Source organism: Erpetoichthys calabaricus, chromosome 2, assembly GCF_900747795.2.
Source record: "Erpetoichthys calabaricus chromosome 2, fErpCal1.3, whole genome shotgun sequence".
NCBI lineage: Eukaryota > Metazoa > Chordata > Cladistia > Polypteriformes > Polypteridae > Erpetoichthys > Erpetoichthys calabaricus.
Window position 1 is genome coordinate 217,307,188 of NC_041395.2, and position 24,531 is coordinate 217,331,718.

At 37.2% G+C, this 24,531-nt stretch overlaps 1 protein-coding gene across 1 annotated transcript in view; it reads right to left on the bottom strand.

The window, feature by feature from the left end:
* Positions 1–24,531, bottom strand: part of sh2d4ba (SH2 domain containing 4Ba) — a 105,754-nt gene that overhangs the window by 32,363 nt on the left and 48,860 nt on the right. The window contains exons 6-7 of the mRNA XM_051923342.1: positions 21,996–22,120; positions 1,316–1,536 (exon numbers count right to left, since the gene is read on the bottom strand). Of these exons, the coding sequence (XP_051779302.1) occupies positions 1,316–1,536; positions 21,996–22,120 (346 nt within the window). The remainder of the gene's footprint in view (positions 1–1,315; positions 1,537–21,995; positions 22,121–24,531) is intronic.

Below are 24,531 nucleotides of genomic sequence, written 5' to 3' on the forward strand. Positions count from 1 at the left end.
TCATTTTGTGTAAAACATGTTGTAACTCAGCTGAAGGTGTACACCAGATGCATCTCTCAAGATTAAAATGATCTAAAATACATTATATAGTTGTGAACATTGCCATGTAGCTCTGGCCTTTCTAAAGCATATGTTTTAGGAATGTCCTAAACTTAAATCATTCTGGGCAAAGATATTCTCTAACCAATTAGATGTGTCAGTTTTATGATTGCAATTATCCCATATCTTCTGACAGCAGTGTTTGGAGTTATTTAGGACAGGATTAGACTACCTAGCAATAAATTCATTGTGATTTTCTACACTAAATTGTTTCCCATAACTCAATGGGAAAACATTATCTTATATTATATAAAATTAGAAAAAAAATCCAAATTTTCATTGTGTACAACTGTGCATAGCTTCTTTAGAATGTGATGAGAATTAATTATTGTTGTTCTAAAATAAGTCTGCTGGACCTCTGCCAAGGTTTCTGTTAAACTCCTACTGTTTTAATTAATAGGAACATTAATAACAACATAGTTTGTATTTTTTGTTTTTATTTATTTATATATATATTTTTTTTACTAATTATCTCTCTGTTTTGGGTAAAACTAGGGTTTTTAGTGTGGTTTAAGATTAGCAAGTTTTAACTTTCTCTGTATGTGATATAGATGTGATTTCTCGTTGGACTAATTTTTTTCCCTTTTGTCTATATTAATGTGTGTTTATTATGTTCTTAATACTTCTCTTGTAAGGCATGTGTTGGGAAATAAAAGCAAAAAATGTATGTACTGTATATGCTATTTTGTATGTTATGTTTTATTTCTAGTATATTTCTTCCTCAGATATGCATCTGTCTTAAAGCTTGTCCAGTAGGACATACACTATATAAGAATTCATTGAGTTAGTAATGAACGTTCCTTTTATGAGTTACACAAAATCAACATTAAGTTCTAATAATTCCACACTCTTTATAATTTGGTAAGTGGACAGAAATGTGTGAAAGTGTATGGGAGATACCAGAAGAAGCGTGTGCAGGTCTATGGGTCCCAGGTCTCAGTGAGGCATATTAGTGTTTCTAATGTATATTTTATACCTCTCCAGTAAATATGTCCAGTTTTGCTGTATGCCCAATATTTATGAAGTGCCTTAGCTGCCAAGAGATGTCCTTCCATATTATGAAGTTAGTTATGAGACTAATAAATATTTCAGAACTGCAAGAAGTCAGAAGCAAGTGGAAAGTATACTGCTGAAAAACTTGCCTTATGAGGAGAGCAAACAAAATCCATCCAATACATATACAACATAGTATAAGGGAACAGTAATTTGGTAGTACCTTGTGAAATTCAATCAGGTCAGCTAGAGTAGCATGGCGGATTTGGTCGACGCCAAGGAAACTGTAATAATCTCCGGAGGCATCAATCAGAAAGTGCTTAAAGCCACTCTGTTGGCGATAGGAAAGGGTGTACCCCCAGATTCTCTCACTAACACGAACTAAGAAGGAGCCTTCAGAGGCATTCATGAGGAGAGACTCTGCCTCTTGTCGGGTAATAAGACCTAAACAGAGAAGACAAAGAAAGGGTAAAGTGTTAGTGAGAAACTCGAAGAGGACATAAGAGAGCAATGGCCTTGTCTGCTACCCAGGCTGTGACCTTGAATTTGCTCTGCTATTAAATTCCTTTTTTAATTCAGTATTACATTGCTGATTGACAGGTGGGATATGGAACTGCTGCTCTGGTTTATTGATTAGGGCCAATTGATTGCTTTTCTTTATTTTACAAATGCTAAAAGTATCCTCTGAATGTGGCTGTCTGTGTCCTCTGGCAGGGCCCATCTTTCTGTAACAGACATTCATTGTTTATTTGGTTGAGTTTATTTTTGTTTTCTGCCAAATCCATGCCTTTTCTTCTTAGTGGGCTCAGGAAGTTTTTACTTATTGTAAGAGGCAGTTATTTTTCTAATAACACCCCATAGGGCTGCAAGGTATTTCTGATAGGAGACCACAATGAAGAAACTTACTCATGGCCTCAAGTTAGCAGGAGTTATCAGTAACACCAGCAACATGTTTTACAGTGCATACCATTTTACATATATACTGTATTGCCACCCATGATGCATATGTTTACAATTATAGAATAGAAAAGTGAAATATCTTATTGCAAGGCATACAGTTTGCTAGGATTGGGATTTCATCATCTTTGAAGTCTGAGTCTCTTCTGTCTATGAACTCTGAGAGGATAATTATAAGGTCACAGCTAAACTAAACTCTACTCACAGGCAGACACAGAAGATCATCACCTATGATTTACTGTACTGTTAGATGAGCCTCTGGCATCTGTGTGGGTGTAAGAACTTTTCCTTACTAGCCAACAGATTTCTTACTTTATTTTAGATAAGCAAAGGTTAAGTATCATAAGTGCTAGTCAAATCCTCAATCCACATCTATAGTAAAGATCATGATCAAAATATATGTTAACACTAGACAAATATATATTTAAGGAAAAGGTATTATTCATAACCAGAGGAAACTGAAATCAATACTCACATTATTTTTGCTCACTAGAGATGTTTAATTAAGTGCAGAATTAAAATTCTTTACTAAGGAGAGCTTAGAGTCAAGACCAGGTAATGAAAAATCAAAAACGTGAATTTCTCTTGCTCTTTAGAGCCTTCCTAAAGATAGACAAAAATGTGCTTTTGGCAAATGTTAAAGAAATACTAGATTTACTTGGCTCCAAACATGCTAAAACCACAATCCTCATCCACCCGACTCTCCTTTACAACATTAGAACATTAGGACAATTGTGATGAGAACAGGCCATTCAGCTCAACATGCTCATCCACCCTATTCACCCAGCTTGTCCAAAATAACATCGATATGAAGGTCCTTAAAGTCCTACATTCCTCCACAAAAACTGGTAATTTCTTCAATGTGTCAATGGTTCTTTGCGTGAAGAAAAACTTTCCAGCATTTGTGCGAAATCTGCCTTTGACAAGTTGTCAGCTGCGTCTCCATTTCCTTGTAGTGTACTTCTGATCTTCTGTTTCCTTAAATCATATGAGTTTCACTTTACCTCGCAAACGTGACTTCCCTGATGCCTCACCCACTGTAGTCTTGTTATACTTAATATCTGTTTGTTAAATACTAGCCTACTGTTTCTATTTTTTGTTTCTGGTTCTCTCTTAAAGAATTTGTTTGTAGTTTCTCTCAAAAAGCCTCCAAACTTCTGAATTCCTCTGGACTCAGTGAGTGCCATCCTTGCACCTTAAAGAAATGTTTGTTACCAAAGAAAACTCTTGTTTATTAAAAACAAAAATGTTCAGATGAGCAGCATGTTAACTTGTACAACAAAGACGAAGTTATGATGAATTTACATTGTTCGCCAAGTATCTTATTGTCATCAAACTCATTATGGCACTTGTGTGCACTTATCTTTTCTATTTTTATTCATGTTGGTCGGTATCTTATTGTTGCTTATATTCTTGAACATCAGCACATTGCCATTTTGTAGGAATGTCGCCTATTTGGGCACCTCCACTTTGCATCTTAGATGTGTGGATACCACAATTTCTTATAAAAACATCTCTTGTCTCTAGTCACATGATATGTGCTCTGTAATGCTCTCACCCTGTCCCATTAAAAGATAGTTGCTTACATAATCTTCTGTCCTAATTTTGGGATTCAAACATTTAAAGAAAATCTGCTTGTATAGATTGTTTATTTTTTGATTTTGAATTTCTGGCATTGTTTTCTGACTTTCATTTTGACTAACAATTTTTGGAGTTTCAAAGATTGATATTTTTTACTTTTTTCTGGTATTCTAACGTTTCTCCTATTCTTGACTTTTTGATATTTTTGCTCTTTTATAGTACTCTATCTTCTGGTGTTGTTTATTTTTCATGTAAGTACCCTCGCAGCAGCTGCCCGCAGGACCCTTACACTTATATAAAATAATGCCTTACATATCCATTAGCAAGATTATGCACGCACAATGGATTCCACACGATATCTGAAGAGATCATCATAATATGATATCACATGATCATATGATAACCAATATGTGTCACACATGTGCACATGGGAAATCAGCTAAAGGGCTTGAATGATGGTAATTCCATGCTGCACCAGGGGAGGGCAGAGTGCATTAACCCTTTCTCTTTTTTTTCCTGCAGACCAGTCATGGGAAATCCCGCCTGGCTCCGATGACATTACTTCTGGTTCCGGCCCTGATGACCTGACCTAATTTCCTCTGCCTAACTTTAAAGCCGCCATTTTGTCATCTATACATCAGTTCTGTTTTGAACTCAGTAAAACTTGTTTTCTTTGCCGTGCCAACAACCAACGATAATATATGGGTTGGCTAAACCAAACCATTTTGTGGCTTTCTCATTCTTTTGTTTTCACATATGATAAACAAAACAAATGTAACTGATCAAACAAAATACTAAAACAAAAAGGACAAAATTGATAAAACACAAAAATGCTCAAGGATTAAATTATTTTAGGTGGGTTCGTTCTCTATTCATGTTGCTCTGTTTTTTCATTTTAGGTGGGGGCTGAATGCTGAATTCTTTTTCATGAATTAATTTTAAAGCATACTGTTATATTTTCTATGCTCATCTTTTTGTTTGATTGACTTGCAATCTGATGTGATATTTTTTTAGAATTTCCAAATCCTGACATTGTGGACTGCAATGCCACCTTCTTCAGTTTTAATGAATCAAAAAGTCAAAAATAAGTTGAGACACGGTCAAAATGAGCTGAAGTCAATACCAAAGAAGACATGAGCAAAAATACAAGGTGTAGGCAAAGTAGCACTGTAAAATTAAGCAAAACGTCAGTCAAAGATGAAGAAGAAATAGAAATATGGTAGCACTAAAAAGAAGAGAACAAGAACTTGAGAAATAGTATAAAGATTATGCTTAATTATAAAGGAATGTTTGTAATTAAGAAATAGAAGGTAGCAAATGTGCATACAAATAGCCATTGCCTAGCAAAATAAGATGCTGCTTGCTACAAGTGGCAGGATTAAATTGCTAGAATAGGTATATAACATTGCAGAAAGGTCTGACAGTGCATTTGCTAAAAGTCTGCATACGGATTATTGCATTTCTTTCTTTCTATCACTGTGAAATGGGATAAAGAAGTATCACTTATCAGTTGTCTTTATGAAGGAAGTATGTGATGAAAAGAGAGTGACTGAAAAGAAAGATATTTCTTCATGATAGCCAGATGTGTAATTATTCTATTGAGCTGAAGTATTAAGAGCACAGCTACAGGTAGTGACAAAACTTGGAAGTATATGACATTTGTTTATTGTATCATTGCCAACCTGAAAGAGGAACAGTTATCCTAACTTGACTTGGCTCTGCCCATTGGTCTATGGGATAAAGGGTCCTCTGTATCAAATCATGTTGTCTATGACCATCCATAATAAACCCATCACTTCCTCAGGTCAAGGACAAGTGCAGTTATTGCTGTCAACAATGTGTTTGCACACAACTGTTTTATTTTTCCTAGAAGAAACAAGGCTTTTTCATTGAGGGCCCTAGTGTTGTATTCTGTTAATGTCTCTTATTTATTCAATGACTGAACACTGATTAAGCTACTTAAGGTTTTCATTAGAACAAAAGTAACAGAAACACATAGCAGATTTCAGTGCTGCAAGAATGGTGGCTTGAGCCAGCAGTTTGAAGCCATCAATATCATCATTATTTTTATCAATATCATCATTAGTGTTCAGCACATTTTCTTCACCTCATTACCTCTAATTAGAATTAGGGTCAAAAGAAATGAAGCTGTACATAATGTCTGAGTCAGTCTAGTTTATAGTTTTATTTAATTTGTTAATGTCACCTCTGACATGAAGAAATATGCTCATACTTATTCTTTTTTGTTTGCCCTGGTAGGCATTTTCTTCAAGTCTAAACCTAAGGAGACACTTATCAGCTTGGTAAAAAATTTGCTGGTGTCAAATTCTGGCCATATTATGTAGAGTGGACAAAGCAGTGACATTTGCTTTGGAATAAAGACCAGTGTCAGGCAAGGTTGTGTGATTTCTGCCTTGTTCTTCAGCCTAGTCATTGACTGGATATTGTGGTGTAAGTTTGAAGACCAACCAAAACGCATCAAATAGACACTCTTTTCCACCCTTAAAGACCTTGACTTTGCTGATGACACTGCTTTGCTATCACATACTCACCACCACATTCAGAAGAAAGCAACTTGCAACAACACATTTGCACAGAAAGTGGGATTAAAGATCAACCAGTCCAAGATGAAGGTCATGACACTGAATGTAGATAGTTCAATGCCTGTTAAGATTAATGGAGAAGTCCTATCCATGACTGACACCTTCACCTAAGTTAGGACTGCTTTCTTGATGCTCACTAATATGTGGAGATCCTTGCAGTACAGTATCTAAATGAAGCTTAGGGTGTATGAGACTGTTTCCTGTAAACCTTTCTATATGGATCTGAATGCTGGAGGACGACAGAAGGTGACTCAAACAATCTGGCTACATTCCACACAATAAGTCTAGGATGAATCCTGCACATTTTCTGGTCAAGAACCATCTCTAATTAAATTCTGCTTAGCAGATGCCACCTAGAGAATATGGCCACCGTGTGTGTGAAAATGGATTCAGAAGCGGAGGAAGTCTTATCATCAAAACTGCCCTGTATTAGACTCCTAAAGGGAAACACAAAAGGAGCTGGCTATCGAGGCAGAGCTAAAGTCTATGAACCACAGCTGGGGCACCATCAAGAAACAGGCCCAACACAAACAGTAGCAGAAGACATTTGATGCCTCCTTTTATATGCCAGAAGAAGGCTAAATGGGTGGTAAGTAAGCAAGTATGCATACTTAAAATATTTTGATTATTATTTTCTTTTATCTCTGGCTCAAGTGTGTTTTTTGTTGATTTATCTTTTTTGTTTTCTTTTAAATATTATTATTATTGATCTTGTCTTTGTTTTCTTTTTTTTATTGCATGATTTGATTAATATTATTGCGTTTTGTGATAATTGTGTATATATGAATAATGTTTGTGTTCTGGTGCCTTATCCTTTAAATTATGTTTCTTGTGTCTTATATGCCAAGCCCAGGGAGAGGGGCCCACTTAATGCTGCAGCTAGGAAACCATCATCACTTCTATTTAAGATGAAGCAGCTGATGAAATGGCTGTTACGATACTGACAATTGTTCCTGACATTTTTGTTTGTGTTTTTCTTTATTCCCTTGTTTTTCGCTCCAGGTCTTGAAGGCGTCACTCTCGAAGCTCTTAAGATACTATTTCTGGTTTGTGACTTTTGGATTTGTGTATTTTAGGATGACAATTTTTGGCAAACCTATCTTATGATACTTTCAGTATCTTCTTTAATAGATACAGTATTAAATGAATTATGTTTTGTACTTTGACTACAGGTTTTTATGGTTTTCCTCTACTCATGTTTGAGGACATTTACCATTTTTTAACTTTTTAAGCCTTTGCTCTGCTTTTTTGAGCCTGTTCAGGTTGCAAGACAGCCTTTTTAGTTTAGGGATAGTTGCCTAAAGTGAGGCCTATTCGGTGACTCTAGGCCCGCAAAGAAGGCAGGTCTAGATTGTGGTTTATTGAGATATGCATCCCTTTTTTGTGTTTCTTGGTGGAAGGATTTCACAACAACTTATGTCTGTAATGTCACAGAGGCTATGTAATTTAGAGATGGACATCGCTTTAAGAAAACATCTTACATTTAATAAAAAGAAAAGCAAAAATAACACAGAGAGTCAGTGAGATTTAAACAGGAAAGATTTTAGGGAATAAACTAGAAGTTTTTGACTTTGAGTGTACTTTACCTTTTTGCTTTGTGCCCTCCCCCACCATAACCTATTGTCTATGGGGGAGGAGCGAAAGCTTTAGATTCATCAAAAATTTAAATCTGTGGTCTTTGAAGGATCTCAACATTTTTGGGTCCTCTGATACCGAAAACATTAATATCTAGATGATGGGTGAGTGTCTGTGTGTGTGTTAGTGTCTTTGTGTCTGTGTGTCACAGTTTCTTGAGGATAGTCTACAGCTAAAATGGCTGGACGGAAAAATACCAAACTCGAAACTTAAGCCTGTTGAGATGATGATGTGCTGATTAGTATTTGAGCCAAGAGAAAGAGGCACTCTAGAGGAACCCTCAAATACTGTAATTCTGCAGTTAATTATGAATTCTTCTCATCAATTGCTATCGTAATTACCTATTTTATGATCAGAAAGATCAGCATCAGAGCGGTAAATAATTACTGAAATGTTATAGAATAGTTCAGGTAACTTGCTTCCTAGGGCGCAAAGCCTATTGACGCTTAGGCTTTTGATTAGGACATTAGAATAATCTACAACAACAACAACATTTATTTATATAGCACATTTTCATACAAAAAAGTAGCTCAAAGTGCTTTACATAATGAAGAAAATAAAATAAAAATAAAAGACAAAATAAGAAATTAAAATAAGACAACATTAGTTAACATAGAAAAAGAGTAAGGTCCGATGGCCAGGGGGGACAGAAAAAACAAAAAAAAACTCCAGACGGCTGGAGAAAAAAATAAAATGTGCAGGGGTTCCAGGCCACGAGACCGCCCAGTCCCCTCTGGGCATTCTACCTAACAAAAATGATCAGTCCTCTTTGTATTTAGGGTTCTCACGGAAGGACTTGATGATAATGGTCATGCAGACTTCTGGCTTTTAATCCATCACTTGTTGGAACATCACAGTGCTTTGAGTAGATGGTGGTGGCGCAAGCCACCACCAAAAGGACACCGGAAAAGGAAACAGAAGAGAGTAGGGGTTATCTAGTTGAGGACAGGCCAATCAACCTAACAAAGCTCGACAGGCCTATCCATTTATTTCTTCTAAAATAAGATCACGTCGAGTTTTGTCCTAATGTCTACCACATTACTTGGTAACTTATTCCATGTGTTTATGGTTCTCTGTATGAAGAAAAAAATCCTAATGTCTGTTCAAAATTTACCCTTAACAGGTTTCTAACTGTACCACCGTGTTCTTGTTAAACTCATTTTAAAGTAGCCGTCTAGATCCACTGTACTAATTCCTTTCATAATTTTGAACACTTTAATCATGTCACCTCTTAATCTCCTTCTGCTTAAACTGAAAATGCTCATCTCTTTTAATTGTTCCTCATAATTTATCCCCCGTAGCCCTGGAATCAGCCTAGTTGCTCTTCTCTGGACCTTTTCTAGCACTGCTATGTAATTTTTGTAGCCTGGAGACTAAAACTACACACTGTGCTCCAGATGAGGCCTCACCAGTGCATTATAAAGCTTGAGCATAACCTCCTTTGACTTATACTCTGATGTTGGATATTCTTCATTTATTATTTTGACCTTTGCTTGTGTCCGAGTTTGCTGAGTGTCTTAGTCTTTTCCCTTCACATACTAATACTGTACACCATGGAAGATCTAGTTATTTTTGTGGTTAATATGGTCATAACAGATGTGCACAGACTTCAGTTTCTTTAATATAGAACATTGTCCTGAAAGGTTTTGTTATCTTAAGGCCCTTAAACTACATTTGGTTCTTTGATGACTAGGCTACATACTTTATATATATATACTAGCCGTGTGCGCCCAACTACGTTGAGCGTGTTAAAGTTGTCTGTGAAGGGCTCCCTGTTTAAACGCGGCTGCCAGTCGTGAACTGGGCCCTTCGTTGCACAGCATTATGATTTTTTATAAGGGAAACAAAATTACAAAAGAAAACCCTTGGACATACTATTCGGAATCACTGTCCAAATAGTAATTATGTGGTGGTGTAGGAGCATTTCTGCTTCTCTCCGTTCACAGTCTGTCTCGTTTTCACGACGCTGTCGTTTCCTCTCACGATCTCTTCTCAACCTTTCTCCAGTCTCGCAGGTTGCTTTGTGGCAATCCAAAGAGTAAGGCAATATACCTGGAGCAATGGTTTTATAAAAGGGGGACACATAGGTATCCAGGCTCTTTAAAGCATAAATAGGGATCACTTCAGTGACATGTGAGCAAGCCACGGTACAGCTGTGAGACGCGCAGCACTCGGCGGCTACAACGTAACAATAATAATTTCCGGAACGTGCTGTTACGTTGTCATTTATTTTACCCACTGTCTTTCTTTCATTCATATGTTACGTAGGCACGTACCTTTTATCTTCAGCAATCTCATTCTCTAACTAGGCCTCAAGAGCTAACCAGCGTAACACTGTCCACCACCCCTTTCGTTATTCCGGCACATTGTTGACATCCGTGAGTAACAACAACGTACTAAACTGGAAGGTGGTCTACGCATGCGTGGAATTCGCGGACAAACAAAGATCAAGATCCAAATGAAGATTATATATAAAGATTAGTTAATTTAAAGCACAATTTGTTTAGTTTGAATGTCTGTGTTTTGAGGTGTGACTGGAGTACTACAGTCTTCAGTAGTATAAGCCTGGAGGAGATTCTTAATGCAATGCCTATGTTTTAGCTGTCTCTCTACTGCCATCTAGTGCTTCTTCTTCTAATTCATTTGCGGACAAACAAAGATCAAGATCCAAATGAAGATTATATATAGAGATATATATATACTGTATATATATATATATATGGTTGAAATAGTTTACTGTCAAATAATGCAAAGAGTACGCGACATGTGTTTCGCCCTAATTCTGGGCTCATCAGGCATACACACTCACTGCACCCCCCTCTCGGGGAATTGAACCTCGGACGTCAGCGCCAGAGGCGAAGCCTCTAATGTTGCGCCACAGTGTGTGGTTCATTCATTTGACAGCATGTAGATCGGGGTAATTACATTCATTGCATTCGTAGTCTGTGTCACAATCTGATTGTTCACACGTGTCGCGTACTCTTTGCATTATTTGACAGTAAACTATTTCAACCATTCTATGATCTGCTTCTCGCAACTGAGGGCACTGTGGTGGATGTTAGCTGACTTGCTGACCAACCACAAGCGTTACCTGGTAGGTAACCACCCATGCAATCAGATTGTGACACAGAATGCGATGAATATATATATATATATATATATATATATATATATATATATATATATTTATTTATTTATTTATTTATTTATAATCTCCTGAATACATTTCCTCCTGTCACCTTTGTGTAAAAAATATGATATGCTATGCTGGAAGACTATGAGTAAGATCAACCTGCTCAAAGACGAGTGTGCATTCTTCTGACCAGAACATTTTCTTTTCAATGAGGCTTTTGATAAGAAAGAAAAGCAACACACCATTCCACTCTTCACACATTTTGGAATGCCTGTTTACTAAATGAAACAACTGTATTTGTTATTTTTGTTTTAAGCAAATTAATTGTGTAAACTTCAGTAAAAACATCAATGACTGGGCAGGTCAACAAGAAATGAAAGAAAGTCTGACCTCCCACTGCATCAAGGAAGTGAGAGATTTTGGCTTTAGAGCTGAAAAGAAGTCCTTCAAAAAAGACCAGATTAAAGTTTGTGCTTTTTGTTTTAACAAATTACTCCAAGAAATACCAAAAATGATTTAAACCATCTGTGGTGGTTTGGCACCCTGCCCGGGATTGGTTCCTGCCTTGTGCCCTGTGTTGGCTGGGATTGGCTCCAGCAGACCCCCGTGACCCTGTGTTTGGATTCAGCGAGTTGGAAAATGGATGGATGGATGGATTTAAACCATGGAGTGAAAAAAAATGTAATCTTATGTTTTCATTCAGAACAGAGAGAAAAAAATTATGATCTAATAGGCATCTAAGGTGACAAATGCTGTAGAGATTTGAAAATGATTAATAATAAAGAGGATATTAATGACAAAAAATTGAATGATAGAAAAAGGTTATTAATAAAAAGGGTTGCATTAACAAAAAGAGCAAAACAATTTACAAAGACACAGAAAACAGACAACAATAAACCAAACTAAAATCAGGGACGGAGTCCCAGCACAATCATGACACATTATATGACTATGCATTTAAATCTTTGAACCACCATTTTTATAGATTTAAGTCATTCAAGCTGCAGTATTCCAGAGATTCAACAGTGAAATCTTTGCTATCCATTGCATAAAATGTCTACTGCTGGCATATCCAGGGCTTTTTTGCAAACCTGCTCATGTTCAAAAATGTATAGACTTTAAGGCAAATAAAGTTAATATCTGCTTTAGTGGATGCATACTTTAAAAGTGCTACTAAAAACATGCCACTTATTTAAGTGTCTACATGCTGATTGATTTGATAACAAGCTGCTAATGCTTAATAATGTTTGTGCTTTTGTAGCTTTTTGCAGGTGGGGTTCAAGTGGCCTCTGATGCAGACGTGTGTGTATTAGTTATCCAGGCCTGTGCAAGTGGACAGGTGTTTTTTTTGCAGATTAGTATGATGAAGTGCTGCCCTATTATCTTCAAACTGATAAGCTACTGGCTACTAGTTAGAACCGATTTCCTACATTTCAGGTTTCGTGTGTATCATTCTTTGGTTTTCTGCTTCGGTCACCATTATACAATGGTTCTCAATTACATTATGTTTGCAGCTCTTTTTGGTGTAAGTGGGGTAGTCTGGGATATCACTTCAGTTTTAACCTTATGCTGACACTACACTTTCCCTTGTTTTTTTAGTCTTTCTTTATCCCTGAACATCATTTGACAGTTGCTATTGTGTGAGCACTTTGATTTTGGCTTTCTCTTTGAGGACTAATTTACTTTTATTTGCACTGAAACTTGCCTGAAGGCTATCATTTTGCTTTTGTCCCAGATGAGCTTCTGGAATTTGATCATTTTTCATGACTACTGCAGAAGCCATGAAATCCTATCCCAGATGGTTAAGGTCAGAAAGAAATCTTAGTGGTGGGCTCAGTTCGAAATGAATACAATTTGTGTAGGTAAAGCTCACAGGTAACATCACTATTTGCCTGCATTCATACAAACACATTGTGCATGTTTATTTATGCAGAGTGAGTGTTTCTAGCTATTCTGTAAGTTGGCTGTATTGGCTGCAGGTCATCGTTGCTAACATTGTGTTAGTTATTACATGTGATTCAAACTGTTGCTGAATGCTTATTGAATTCTGGTGTTCATCAGTGTGAACTGGTGGTGGTCTTTGACATTTTTACTATATAGCCTACCTGCTAGTTTTTATATATTTTTATTTTAAATAATATGAATTGTTTAATTCAAGCATTACCTGGACAATGTAATTTTGTCAGTTTTGGTCTCCCTATTCGGTCTTTAATCATAGCAGTGTTTTGAAAGACTGTGGAGTAGCTTTTAATAAAGTATTTATGCAAGGTTGATGTTGATTTTACAGTACTGTTGTAAGTCTGTATATCCATTTACAGTACCTCTGACATACATACTCAATATAAACTAGTTGAGTGACCCATCTAAGACAGGTTGAAATCTAAATCATCAATGTAGACCTCAGCATTAACGTTTGCAGTGCACATGTCTCTGTTATATGCGATTTGGTATGAGATTTGTAAAAGCAATGTTAATGTTTGTGAGGCATGATCTACTCTAATGATGATGCATTTGATTACCAAAAATATTTGTGATGCACCATCATTTTGAAATGAGAGAGACATAGCAACTGGATGGATATTCAGACACTTATCCTTTTATTAAGGTGGATAAAACATGCTTCAGATTAAACTCTAACAATATTACTCACTAAACTTATGTCCATGTGGTGCTGGACTGCTTGCCTTTTACTGCGTTGAATTTCGGACACAGTTTTGTCAACAAAATCAAAATCAAGTGGGCATGCGTGATGCTCAGGTGCCCACAGCTTTGGTGTCTTCTTGAACCCAGGACATCAATAGTCATAACTGTGACGGATCAGTGCAATGAGGATTCATAAACAGCAATATTGGAACAAAAATGTGCTTGTGCAGTTTTTTCAAATTAGTGTCCAGTAATTAAACTATGGTGCAGTTAATAAATAACTGATATAATAAATAATGTATAAATAAAAATCAGTGATCCCTTTTGGGAGTTAAAATCAAACTAGAAATAAATCCACATCAGAGTTAAAATTGAGTCTAAAATCCCAGAGTAAAAAATCATGTTTCATTTCTCTTTATTTTCCTGTGAACCCATGTGTGCCTCACTCTCTCCCTCTATCTTTCACTCTTCAGCCACTCACAGAGCTAAGATGCTGGCAAGCGCACTTCTCATTCCAGTCACCTCAGTCAGTCATCGCTGGAAACATTGTGAGCCAGTCTCCATAGTGCTGCCACCTGACTTCAGTCCGGCAGGACCCCTGGAGCACTCAATCACTCCTGCACCTCCGGATTATTCAGAAGGACACTCCTGTAGCGTTGTTCCCCTTGTTCCCTTGCAGGGCCACCTCTCTGCCTTGCCACCAAACCAGCTCACTCTCCAAATCTTCTCCATACTCTTTTCCAAATCATCTCTGCTGATTTTAGTCCCTTCTGTTTTTCTTTCTCAATACCCTATTTTCTCTACTCGGGTTGTTTTATACCTTTGTAGGTTCAGGTGCTTTGCTTAATGCCTTACAGAATGTCAATGAGGAATAGTTGAGTCAATCTTGCTTGTACATTAACGAGCAAATAGCTAGCATCTCCATTGAATACCCAATGGCCACACGGCTTACCAGCGGCACGTACCCACAAGCCTGAGTCACACTATCTTCATACTAAAATTTGTTTCACCACATCATGGTTTAGTATTTCTGGGACTAACTGAAAAGCGTGCAGAGGTTTGATTTCTTTGCAAACAAAGCATGAGATAATACTATAAAGAGAGTTGGTCAAATATGAGACTCATGTTGAATTTTAAGAAATCAGACATTACATGGTAGAACTCATTGCCTAGAAAAGGAAGATGGGAGCTGGAAGTTTTATAGCTGGTCAACTGCATTTTCACAGTGTTTTTTTGTGTGGTATTTTATTTCTTTATTTTTTTAATATTAGTTTACTCTGCTATCTAATTTTCACTGACTTCTGAACTGCAACATCACTGACATGAATGGTGGGATCACTTCAGTTGTCTTGTGGCAGACCAGCAGTCCCATCCCACCTACAAACGTTATTTTGAAAAACTAAAATGGGTCTTTATAGCATTCCTTTTTGTGTGATTTACATCTTCAAAATCTTCAAAATGCACATGGTATTTAGGCACTTTATTTTGTTTGCTAATTGTTTGTCCTAGTTTTATTTGCTTTTTGTACTATAATCTTAACTAAAAAGTGTGTGGCCTTATGTTTAAACATGAAAGCTAAATTAAATATAGTTATTCCAATCACTTGCAGACCTCCTGGTCTGAATCTCACATTCCCCTATGTGAGTTTAGAAATATTTTATCCATTGATAATGATAAAGCAGTCTTACTAGGTGACTTTAGTATTGACATAGAAATGGCAAATGATACTCAGTTAAATATTTCTTTGATTACTTCTATGGAGTTTCTCCAAATTATGAAAGGTCCTATGCAATCTTGTAATCGCATGTTAGATTTAATTATCACCCATGAGTTATCATGCAGAATGTAATTATCTTTCCAGTTAGTGAAACCATTTTAGAGCACTATTTGATTAACTTTGACCTGTTTCTTCCCTTAGCAATAGGTGCTCAAATTAGAACAAAAACTGTGAGATATTTAAAATAACAATAGTACTGTATTTTAAGATTTATTGACATGTTTAAAACCCTGGAAATGAGCTTGGAATCTAATTATATAAATGAACTATCAAACAATTACTACTCATGTACAGCATGTAAGAGGAATTACATAAAGATGTTCCTTTCAAAACAAAAATAATAAAACTGAAAAGATCTTTAGTCCAGGATGTTTGATAGTGGGTCCAATCAGATTTTTTTTGCCTCTTGACATGAGGTTCCAATTATTTCCTTTCCTCCCCTGGTTGCCTAAGAGCATCTTCATTTGTGACCTGACCAACCCATTGTATCTTGAGTATTCTGAAGACTTCTACTCTTCTTCTGTTAATACTTTCCACATTTCATTTCCATAGTGTCAAGCTCCATTCATACCTATTCAAAAATGACCTCCTTGTCTCCAAACATATGCTTTTGGAAATAAATGGGTATGTTCTGATTTTCTCTTTGGGATAAATGTAGACTATCTATCTATCTATCTATCTATCTATCTATCTATCTATCTATCTATCTATCTATCTATCTATCTATCTATCTATCAAGGGCCCAAAAGAAGGTAATTCCATGCTGAACCAGGGGGTGGCATAGTGCACTAATCCTTTGTCTTTTGTCCCTGCAGACCAAACACAGGAAATTCCGCTTGAAGTCAATGATGTTACTTCTGGTTCCGGACCCAATGACATCACTTCTGGTTCCTGCCCAGATGACATCATTTTCCCTGTTCAACTTTAAAAACTGCCAGTCAGTTCTGTTTTGGACTCTTGCCTGTAAACAACTTATTCCTTATTTTTTGCTTTTTCAGTCAAAGTTTGAGTATACGGGGAGGCTGCCTCAAACCTTTTTGTGGTGACAAGGTGTTTCATTTTCATACTATATTTTGTTGTTAATGCAATTTTAGCCTTATGCAATTTTGGCCTGATGTATCCTGCTACTTAAATCCTGCACACATCACCCATTTCTACTTATCTTGCTTCCTAAGTAGATGAATTCTACCATATTCTGGATTTCTTCTCCTCCCAGTCTAAATGCCATTGATTTTGCCTCTTTGGTCAACACCATCTGTAGGGGTTTGAGGCCAAAAGCTTCCCCAACCCAAACTGTGTATTCTGCTTAACAGAAATGTTCTTAAGTAGTTCTTTATTGTTTGTTTTTAGATTTTGTCTTAGAGGATTCATTCAGTGGGTCTTGTGACAAGTTTTGGCATCCATTTTTAATTCAAACATTCATAAGCAGCTGTACAGAACTTTGATCAGGAAGAACCACAAAATAAAACAGAGAATACAGAATGGGGAGTACTGTGTGTACCCGAGGAGGCAGACTGCTAAGCATGTCTGCTGTGAGGTTCACAGAATTTTCATCCTATTCCTTCACCTCTGATAATTGCCTTAATTCGCATAAAGTGACCGCACCACATCTCTGAACGATTACTTCTCTTCCTTTGTGGCACTCAAGAAAAAAACGGAAGCAGTCCCTAAGAATAGCCCACTTGTAACACATTATTACTGAAAAATATTGACAAATAAAAAATGTGAGCTAATTCTTTTCTTTCTGTAATGTCACCAAATTTAAATCAAATCCATCAAGGTGTTTTTGAGATTTTGGGTATTTAGTTTTTCTATTGTGGTGGGTTAAGACAGATAGAACTTTACTTGTCCCCAGGAGGAAATTAGTTTTTTTACAGACGCTCTTTAGATAGACATATAGATATCGATATATACACACACTATAGTCTGAACGAACCCTAGAATGATTAAAAAAATGTAAAAATTAAAAAGAAAGAAAAATGTCTGACTTAGCAGTTACAGTCACAGTGCGGCATAATGCAGATGTATTGCTGTTGGTATAAGGGAACCCAATAGCGCTTCTTGTCACATTTCTCTAATGAATTCATTGGCTGAAAGTCCTCATTGTTAGTGTATCAGAGAGAGGATGTGCAGCATTGTAAATAATGGCACTCAGTTATGTTTTAATTCTCCTTCACTGCTACCTCCAGGGGGTCCAGAGTGAGTCCCATACTGAACCTGTGCTTTTTATTTATCTTGTTGATTCGGTGGAACTCTCTTGAAGCAATGTTACCTGCCTAGCACGCCACAGCACAAAAAAAATCTCACTACCCGTCACAGAGTTGCTGATGATGTAAAGAATGTAACTATACCCACATTAAAGGAATGCAGTCTACTAAGAAAAACGATCCTGCTCGAGCCTTTCTTATATAGTTCCTTTGTGTTCTGAGACCAGTCCAACCTGATATTGATGTGGACCCTCAAGTACTTACAGTGAGTGACCAGACATAGAGACTGTTTGGTGTGGTAAAAGTTAATGACCAGTTGTTTGGCTTTTCTTAAGTTGAAGACAATTATTTCTCTTTTTTACCCATAAATATTGATATATTGAAGATGTCCTTTCTTAGTGGATGCCCACTATCCTAGATGTACCATCCTGTCAAAGTTCAGCTTTTTACCTAAAGAGGAAATATTTTTTGTTGATTAGTAAGTGAATCAGTCAATTTTGCTTTATACATACGGTGTATATAGATATTAGTCCCAGAGTTGCTTTAGTTGTCCTCTTGCTTTTTTTAAGAATCCATAATGATCCTCACTGAGCATTTTTCCTCCTTCTATTCTATTTTTCTATAAAGCATTTGCATTAAGAGGTCTGATGCATGGAATGTCAAGCTAATGATTTTGTAATGTTTGTAAGTTTTGGTTCTTGCTTTCTTTGGAGTTCTTAGGATAGTATTTTTTAATTGCGTCTGCAAATAATGCAAAAAGCACCTGTTATAATAGTTCTGTCTGTCTATCTGTGTTTCTGTCATTAAAGAATTTTGCTCCCAGTGGAAAGATTTTCTTGAAATTTGGCACACATATTCTTTAAGGAAGGTTCATCGAGGTTTCTCGATAACAGCTCATTGTACGCATTTTTAAAAATTTCAAAATCTACCAATGGAAAGCATTGGCAAATTTTCAAACTTATCTTCCTTAAGACAAGGAAACATTCTGTGCAACTTCATCTACAGATCACTTTACTGTTTCAACTTAAATATTTTATAACTTTTTTCCTTTTTCTCTTGTTCAACAGCCACTCCTGACAGTAAAGTAATGGAACACCTGAAGTGCACTTTGCTGCAGGACATGGGACGGTCTTGTAGGTGAGGCTGGTTGGCTGATTGTTACCATACAAGAAAGGCAGGACATTGGATGTGTATTTATTTGATTAATTTTCTAATAGTGATATTCTTTATTTATTCAATATGGCAGTAATAAGATTTTTTTTTTATTCATTACCCAACAAGGTGAGTACCGTCCCTTAACGTACAAATGCAGAGAGAGGTCTTATTACATTCTAACACTCTGAATTCTGCCTCTGCCCAATCCTACACTCAACTCTGTGCCTGCACGGTGTCTTTCACGAACCTCAGTCACAATGGTCAGTTCCTAGAAATCAAATCGCATGATGCTCATAAAAGTAAAACTAAAAGAAACTTAACCTATGTAGAAATGTATTAAAGGTGGCTTGGCATACATTATGCTACATTGACTAAATGGCTGCACCGATTACACTAAATAAAAACTCACAGCTGTATTATCTAAAGATGATTCAATATTTCTCTAACATGCTAATTTATCAGCAAAGTGCCATAATGATCATCTGTAATAATTTTAACTTGAGACTTTCGCACAGATTTTAATTCTCCATTGGGTCCTCTTTGAAAAATGTGTTAGAAATTTTAACTACAGTTAGCGACAGACCCTCTACATCCAACAGCAACAAACAACAGCACATCAGTGTTTTCAAGACTTGAGTTGGAATCTGCTGCCTATGAAAGCTAATTCAGCTGCATGACATTATAAAATGGTATTACAAAATATGATTTACATCCTTTAGTTACATTCCATTATCACTAATTTTTCACATGACTCACTGTTACAGAAATATGTAATAAAATTCCATCCATCCATTATCCAACCCGCTATATCCTAACTACAGGGTCACAGGGTATGTAATAAAATTGTGTTATAAAATTTAAAGATTTTCAAACCTGCTCACTGAGTCTACAAACACAGCTGAAGGTTATGTAATACACACATTTTCCTACTTGCTTTGTAATCTTTCAGAATCTCATCTTTATCAAGCATCTTTTGTGTGATATCAAATAACTTCCCTTTGGTCTATTCACCTGTAATGTTTACGGTGTCTTAAACTTTTTGTAAGTTTAGCACTTCTCTCCCAACAATAATATTTAGTATTGAACTGCATATAACAGACAAAAACAAAAGTACATCCCTCAAAAATCCAACCTCTTAAAATAAGAGTTATACATGAAAATTAAATAAATACAGACCACTCAAAAATCTGCTTTCTGATCTGAGAGTTCAAGAGTTCAAGTTATATCCCAGTGGAAAGTCCCCTCACCCATGACATAATCCATAATTTATTAGTGTCTTTACTACTGCAGTTTTCTACATTCTACCAGGTAACTTACAGTATTTCTGCACACTATTAGTTGGTGTGCATTGGTTTAACTACGTCCAATTATTTAATTACTTAACAATTTTTATTCCTTCCTTTAACTTGTTTATTTTACTTCAGTTAGTTATTAGGCTGTGGCGGGCTGGCGCCCTGCCCGGGGTTTGTTTCCTGCCAAGCGCCCTGTGTTGGCTGGGATTGGCTCCAGCAGACCCCCGTGACCCTCCACATTTTGAAGTGTACCATGCCTCTGCTTTGATAGCGATAGGGGGGCCTATGGGAGGACGGCTAGTATTAAATAAACAAAGATTAGGACATGTAGCAAGAGTCATGGTCAAAGAATAGAGCGTAACTCGTAAGCCAAGAAATTAACATGCACCAGAGGCAAAAAATTCGCAGTCAGATGACAGAAAACTTGGTCATAACCAGAACTCAGAAACTAACAATAAGGAAGACGCTAAAGGTTATTCCTTTGTGAATCCAAATTTTGGATAGCCAAGAAGTGTAAAATGCTGACTTTTATGATGTGTTATGCAGGAGCATATAGGAAACATCTTTAAGGTTCTAAAAAGATAAGCAATACCACCCTGAGTTAAGAAGGAGCACCATCTTGTTTTTCACCCACAGTGTGGAGAGACACCAGCCAGAAGACAACTGACTTCCACTCTGCTTCCTCCTTCAAGGCTCTGCTCCTTTTGGGTGGCTACTATAAAGACCAAGAGTCCACCGGAAGTGGGTGTTCATTCCAGGACCCACATATCTGGAGACCAGAGCTCTGAGAAGTGCCTTTAAACCCTTTGTTTTCTTGCTTTAGCTTATGCCAGTAGTTTTGCAACCTTGTTTGTTTTTTTCATTTGAACCCTTTGACAGCTATTAAATAGAGTTACCCTTGGTACCCCAACTCTTTGGGCTTACTCCCCTCATTTATCTTGCAGTTATCATGGTAATGATGTCACGTGTTGCACATTCCTGGTTGTTATGTTTTGCAATGGGAAGGCAGCTGTCAAAAAAAAATTATCCCAGAAAAAACAAAAAAGCAAAACAGGAGAATATGAATCATTACCAACACTAATTAAAACACATAGGAACAAAAATAGATTCATTGACCTTCAAAACCCCAGGAACAATATGCAAATAACTTTTAAAGGCCCAAGTAACAGTTGTAAAAAAAAAAATCATAAGGCTGATCATGTCAATGTGTACTTTTGGCTGTGTCATTCTTTGCAGGGATTTGTGAACGCACACAGGTTCACATTGCTGTCCTGGGCACATCCTGGTTCTGATGTGTCAGTAAGTGCTGCTACAGGTTAAAGAGTGCACATGAGGTAGAAAGTGTCTCACACTCCTCGGAAGACTGGATGATGTGAGTGGAGCTATTGTTACTGTCTGCGTGCCATTGTCAGGACACAAAGGGTAAAGATCTTTCAGCAGTAATTAGTGAGGCATGATATGAATTATAAAGAACATCCCTCTCCTTATGTGCTGCCTCCACGTGCACTGTTACCTTTCCTGTAAAAGTTCTCCAGTTACTGATCTGTGATATTCCACACCCCCTCTGCCCAGTGAGGCAGTTTTGTCTGCACCTTGGGAATTTGTACAGATGAGTTAAGATGAAGGTAATGCTTTGTTTTCATATATGTAGCTGAGCTAGCTGTTCTGGTCTAGGTGCCATGCAGATGTGCTTCAGGTGTGGTTCAGCTACACCTCACACATCAGATATCAACCTTTATGCATTATAAAGAAATATATATAATAGCCAAAGGCTCAGTTGAAGCAGGTTTACAGCTCATTAATCTCCCAGGCATAAGCCTGGCACTAGAGACCTGGCTTGCATTATGCTGCTGGTATCATATCACGTAGGCTCAGGTCATCTATTGTATAAGCACTCATAGAAAAGATAAATACACTCACCGTGAAACCAAGGTGCTATATCCTGACTGTTCCTTTCAAAGCCGGCTCTCTTTGGAAGCTGCTGCTCTTGGAACCAATGCATCACTGAATCCCGAGACTTGGGCCATGGTGACCGAGTCCACTGACTGGCAGGTCATCCAAGTATTAAACAGAGAGCAAAGAGAGTGACTGTTATTAGTCAAATGGAAATAGGCACACATAATATAGATGTATGGCAGAAACACAGCTAAAATATGAGGTTTAAAATGTACCAGCTCTGCGGTGGGTTGGCACCCTGCCCAGGATTGGTTCCTGCCTTGTGCCCTGTGTTGGCTGGAATTGGCTCCAGCAGACCCCCGTGACCCTGTGTTCAGATTCAGCGGGTTGGAAAATGGATGGATGGATGGGTGTACCAGCTTGTCCAAAAATTATGAAACATGTTTGTTTTAAAAAGAGACTAAACATATGTGGAAAGAGAAAATCTACAGGAGACAAAGAACAGCAACCCATGACTTGGCTCTGCTTCACCTTATTTATAAGCTGACAATCTCATTCTTAATCCATTCATGCATACATATGCATAATACAAATCAGAGTTGAGAAGAGCCAGAGCCTATACTGGTAGCAGTAGGATCAAGGCAGGCACCATTCTGGATAGGGAACCAGTCTACCACTTAGCACACTCATGCACACACTAACACTGAGCCAATTCAGAATCAGCATTCGATCTTAAGGATGAGAGAGGAAACCGATCACATAACACTAGTCAACAAGCATCTTGCTACTGGGATTCTTTCATCTGTACTTTAACAAATTTCACTTGCTGATTCCAAATCTGAAAACCATTTTCGTCCAGCACGTCCCATTTTTTAGTTATGATGTTCCAGGTCTTGGACAACTAGGGTGACTGGACAGTAAAGGCGATGTGTTTCAGAATTTAAGAAATAAGTTTGGTCTCGAGAAAAGTGAAGCCCAAATTAAGGAAGGTGTTTTTGTTTACCCAGAAATACGTGAACTGATGCTTGACGATGAGTTCAAAAAGAAACTAATCCCAACTGAATCAGCACCCTCATTTGTGCAGGTTGTCCAGAATTTTCTTGACAGTCACAGATCAGAGAATTATGCTGAGCTCGTGGAGAATATGCTGAAAGTATATTAGCTTATGAACTAGAATGTCACTGAAGATGCATTTTTTACATTCTCATCTCGACTTTTTTCCACCAAATCTAAGCGATGTCAGAGATGAGCATGGGGAAAGATTTCATCAAGATATAAAGGTGATGGAAAACTGATATCGGGAATAATTCACTCCGAGCATGATGGGTGACTACTGTTGGGTCTTGCAAAGAGAGACGGATGTGCAGTACAAGCACAAAAGTGAGTGCGTCCAACATTTTTGGGCACGCTGACCTCACTTTTACAGTATATTGAGATAAATTGACATAAATATGCTTTAATTTGTCCCTGGTATCGTCTTCTGGTTTGTTTTCAGAAAAAAAACATGAAAAGAATTTTGGTGGGACAGAGTCCAAACTCCAGATATCATGTTGATATATTATATTGATATTCAAAACATCAATGGTGTGTATTTCAAAAACCTGACATGCTAGCTTAATTCCAATTTCATATATGAAATCAGTGTAAAAAACTTAATAAAGAGATGCTTTGAAGTTCCCAGAAGCAAACAAAAAATATTTTTTGTAGACCAGTGTAATCAGTGACCAGACTGCAATTTGTACCCAGTTCAACGGGAATTGTAAGACAGCAGGGTTACCACTGCACCACCACGCCACCTTGATTGATAATCAATAATCCTACATGTTCTGTTTCTGTTCTGTTTCTGTTCTGTTGTGACCAAAGCGGTGACATTCTACTGACTTTAAAATTCTGGACTAAGTAACATTGTATCAAAAATCTAAGCAATGTCACACACACACACACATGAATAGGGGACATCTTCTAGGCTTCCATAACATTTGCAATTTCACCCTAAGCTGTGGGTTGGCACTGTCATTTACACCTTTCCCTCTTTTGCCTTCAGAGGTCTGGAGGAACACTGACGTTACTTCTTCTTCCACCAGAAATCTCGACTCATTTGGTGTCTGAAACATATATGACCTAACCATACCAGAAAATGCCACTTTAGAGTCACATCTGAACAAGACATTTCTTGAAGACCAGTGCTCTAGCCAAATTGGTTTTTTTTTACATTTTTTGTTTGTTCTTTGGAAAATCAACTGGCCAGTTAAACGGGGCTCACCCTGTCTTGCCCCAACTCTTGATCATTCCATTTTTTAACAATAAACACTTTCATTCCTTTAGTTGCCATTAGCCTCACAAAGAACTCAGAGTGTGCACAAAGAAATAATCATTTACTTGGCTGTATAATGCAAAGGACCCATTGGGTTAACAAAGTATGAGCCACATATACAGTAAAACACATAGGATGTAGTTTAGAAATTAGAAAAGAAGCCATCCGTCAGTTTTATAATTATATATTAGGCTGACAGCTTAATTCAAGGTGACCTGTAATGTTAGGATGCACTACAACTGTTTA